The following is a 3,974-nucleotide window of genomic DNA, read 5'->3' as shown; positions in this document are numbered from 1 at the left end:
CTATCACAATTATTTTATTAACCTAAAAAGTTTGTAATTACAAAGTGAATGAAAAATAATTTAACAAATAAATAGCTACAGAAAAAATGGCTGTTTTTTTCATTTTCACTAATATAGCAAATACAATAAGAAGCAACATGTTATTTTACCGAGAAAACAATGCAAATTGAAAATAAATATCTGTCTTACTGATATTTCTACTCAGACACTGGAGTTTTTAGAAGTGATATAAAGTAGTTTTATTAGTGATATAAATATTATTGTTGTTCACCAGGATAGCTGTGTAGTCATGTAATTACTTGTGTGTTTGTGTGTTCCTGTCTGCCTGTTTGTGAACAGGGTTAATGAATCAGTGGAAAAGTGTGAAAGAAACACAAATAATAACTGGATGTAACATCTAAACTCATTAACCTTTGGAGTCGACTCAGTTCAAGAGGTCTGGTAGGTTGCTTTATACAGAAAGTTTTGTGATGCTCACATCAATGATGCCAGGGAAATCAAACTCTACTGTGCACTTTTAGTTTTATTTGGCTTGTTTGCAGCATTTATGACTCACTTTCAATTGAATCCTTTAAAAGCTTTTAATCCACTTCCCCTCCTGTAATAATGTCTGTGTTAATAATTAATGAAATAAATGAAGAAGCATCTCAGCCTGTTTGTGACATGGTTTTACTTTAATACCTAAAATACACAAAAGCTGATTTACACCAACTAATACAAAACTGCAGCTGAAACAAACATCTAAACCAGTAAASTCTAAAACTATTTTCCAGTAAAACGTTAAGTTTTCATTTAATGGGTTTTTGTATCAGTTAATGACAGAAGCCCCAAACAGCAACACGTAAGTCGAAAAGAGATAAATTGCATGAAACAAATCAGCTCAACAAATCTGGAAACAAGCATGAAAACAAGACAAACAAAATGTTAAACCCTTTTTTCAACCGATATGGTTCTAAAGATATGGTTCTAAAGTGAACAAGACCCCGAGATACTTGAGGAGTTTAAGTATCTCGGGGTCTTGTTCACGATTGAGGGAAGAGTGGTGCGACAGGAAGATTGGTGCTGCGTCTGCAGTGGTGCGGGTGCTTTTTAGATTAGTAAATGAAAAGCTAAGGAAATGGTGACTGTGGTGAGTAAAGTGCGATCGTGCTTATTTCCATATTTGATTTTATGTTTTGTTTACAGTATTGTGTAAAAGTTTTAGATCACATCTAATAGAAMAACCAGACTTTTTTCACTCCGGTTTTCTGAAGGCGGACTTTCCTCTGTACATGACTGCAGCAATCCTGTAGCAAKGTGTTAGTTTTATGACGTTACAAGGACAATTTTTGCCTGATCAGTGCACAGTTACATTGTTGTTACATTGATCCAGGTCTGCAGACATGAGCTCAAACACAAAATCACTTCAAAAACACTTCACAAGGACATGGTGTTTCTTGTTTCTGCAAAGTTCAGAAACCAGACAATGAACTCAGAATGTTCTGATCATCGGCACWTTCAGCCTAGTTTTAATGGAGGTTGGGATGAGGGATCGAAGGAAAAATTTGCTTGTTTCCTTAGACATTTTTTTTACCAATTCAGTTTGTAATATAATTGATTGTATTGTGATAAAACTGCATTGCATAATTAAACCGAACTGAATTCGGTCTGATGGAGGAGTTTCATCAGACTCCATTTTGCTTCAGAGCCATTCAAAACTTTGACAGCCTTTCAAGACAAAACTCACTGTGGGGCAACTGAAAGAGTTTTATCAGAACACAGAAAATGCATTAGTTGAGTCATTGTGGGATTTACAAATCTGTTCTCAGCTGCTCAAATACAGTTCAAGATGGGAGTTTTTTCTTTTTTTATTTTTTAGAGAAGAAAAACAAAAGATACAGTCTGGATATGATTCTGGCAAAAACCCGGACAAAGAACCACAAAGGCATAAAAGATTTAAAAACAAAAGCTTTTTCTTGTTTTCTACCTTTACAAATACATTTTAACTCTTTGTGCTGCTGCTTCTTTCACAAGGTTGATGAATGCATTATTTAACTTTTCCTGCATTAAGTATTTAACTCTAAATGCACATCTTTAACAGTAAATTACTTTTGTAGCAGATATTGACATAGAAATATATCCCCCCCAAAAGTGATGATGGATACACCGACTTGGAAGGTTCGAGGGCACAAACCTTAAAAGATCAACTAAAGCAATAAAATAATAATAAATAAGTAGAATAAATAAACTGCCTTTGCGTTCTTTCTTTGTGGTGACATTTATGGTGGTATCATTGCCACTGTAATAATGACCCAACTGTGCAAATGATTCATGGTAAGATAATAAAAGCAGCAATTCATTTTGCAAAGCAGTTAGATACTAATTGTAATGACATTTCTCTAAAACTTCCCACGACTTTGGTCTTGAACATTTTAAACGTTTCTGAGGTCAACTTAACCCACTATCCGACTGCGATCACTATCGTGACTCAGCGAGGGGTCTTGTTCTGATCTCACAGCTTTGATTTTTTCCCCTCAATGTAAAATAAAAAGTCCAGCAAAAACCAAACAGCTGTCCTGATCAARTAAAAAAGCAAAAAAAAAAAAAAAACTATTRGTTGTAAACCTGGCATGAACCTCTCATTTTAAAAAACTTCAAGCAAAGTTGTGTCAATTTTGATGTGATGTTTGTACCTTTGTGACTGATATTTGTCCAATGAGAAAAGTGTTTAAGTTGATGTTAACACAAAGCTTTATGTGTAGCCCTAATATTCATATCTTCATTCTGATTTGTACACAAAACCCCTGAAATGCTTTATTTCCTCATTTTTCTGGATTTGCAAAACAACCACCCTTTGCTCCATCCTGTGGAAGTCCATCCGAGCTCACATCTCTGCTATTAAACAGCACTTGTCCTCTGTAAGGCTCCTCTTTATTCCCTGTAGTGAGCCACCAGAACCAGTTTGGGTTTACGGTCGACAGCAGCAGGWTCTTCGGACCCGGCGTRMCCCCGGTCCGTTYAATATGGAGACACGTCACCGGCTTGCTGTGCGGACCCGTGGACGGAGTTGGACGTGGGCACGGCCGTGGACAGAGCAGGGGCGGACACGTGGACGTCTCTCTCCTTGCGGATGGTGCGCAGTGTCTTTGTCATGCGTGAAAATGTGTGTCCGGAGCCTCGCTCGGTATTGGAGCAGCAGACAAACGCCCGGAAACATCTGGAAAACTGCACAACAGACAAACAGCAGCAGTTGGAAAGGACAGGTTTACTGAATAATGTCACATCACACTTTAGGTTATAGGAAGTCTTCTAAATCAATTTTGTGGATTTGTAGGCCTTAAACAGTGATTCATGGAAGGAAAAACTAATCAGAGTCCATCACTGTCTAAAACACAACACACACACACAAAAAAAATTTGCTTYAAAAAACTTCAAACAAAATCTGTAAGTCAGGGATTTTAAAAATAGATATACGTCAAATACTGTAATTGACATAATTTCCTTTAAAAATACTTGAAAGACCTTAATGTATTCCACACATCTGAAATTCTGAACCTTTTTRCAGTTTTGTTTTTTCTCCCTCCACGTCTGCAGTCCAGCAGGCTTCCCCTGAATAAACGTAGTGTACTTAGTATACTCTCCAGTTCCACARGTATACTTAAAGTCTACTACATTTCTCCACGGTGCTGCAGGGTAAAAACAGGTGCGTGACATTAACCATAACTTATTACTTCATCAAGTTTCCTACAGTATGCTCTCAAAACTAGTCATAATATATACAGCAGGTAAAATAAGTATTGAACACGTCACCATTTTTCTCAGTAAATATATTACTAGAGGTGTTAATGACATGAAATTTTCACCAGATGTCGGTAACAACCCAAGTGATCCATACATACAAAGAAATCAAACCATAAATGTCCAGGGGTCGGATTTATAAAACAGGCGTACGCACAATTTGAGCCCAGAAACTTGCGTACGCCACTTTGTACGCC

At 36.9% G+C, this 3,974-nt stretch overlaps 1 protein-coding gene across 1 annotated transcript in view; it reads right to left on the bottom strand.

Moving 5' to 3' along the window:
* Positions 1 to 1,829: 1,829 nt before the first annotated feature.
* tmtopsb (teleost multiple tissue opsin b) overlaps positions 1,830 to 3,974 on the bottom strand; it is a 32,310-nt gene continuing 30,165 nt past the window's right edge. The window contains 1 exon segment of the mRNA XM_014005382.1: positions 1,830 to 3,204. Coding sequence (XP_013860836.1) covers positions 2,911 to 3,204 — 294 coding nt within the window. The 3' untranslated portion in view covers positions 1,830 to 2,910.

This window comes from Austrofundulus limnaeus, unplaced genomic scaffold (genome assembly GCF_001266775.1).
Source record: "Austrofundulus limnaeus strain Quisiro unplaced genomic scaffold, Austrofundulus_limnaeus-1.0 Scaffold30, whole genome shotgun sequence".
Lineage (NCBI taxonomy): Eukaryota > Metazoa > Chordata > Actinopteri > Cyprinodontiformes > Rivulidae > Austrofundulus > Austrofundulus limnaeus.
Note: the sequence above shows the minus strand (reverse complement) of the source record. Positions and strands in the feature narration are given on the sequence as shown.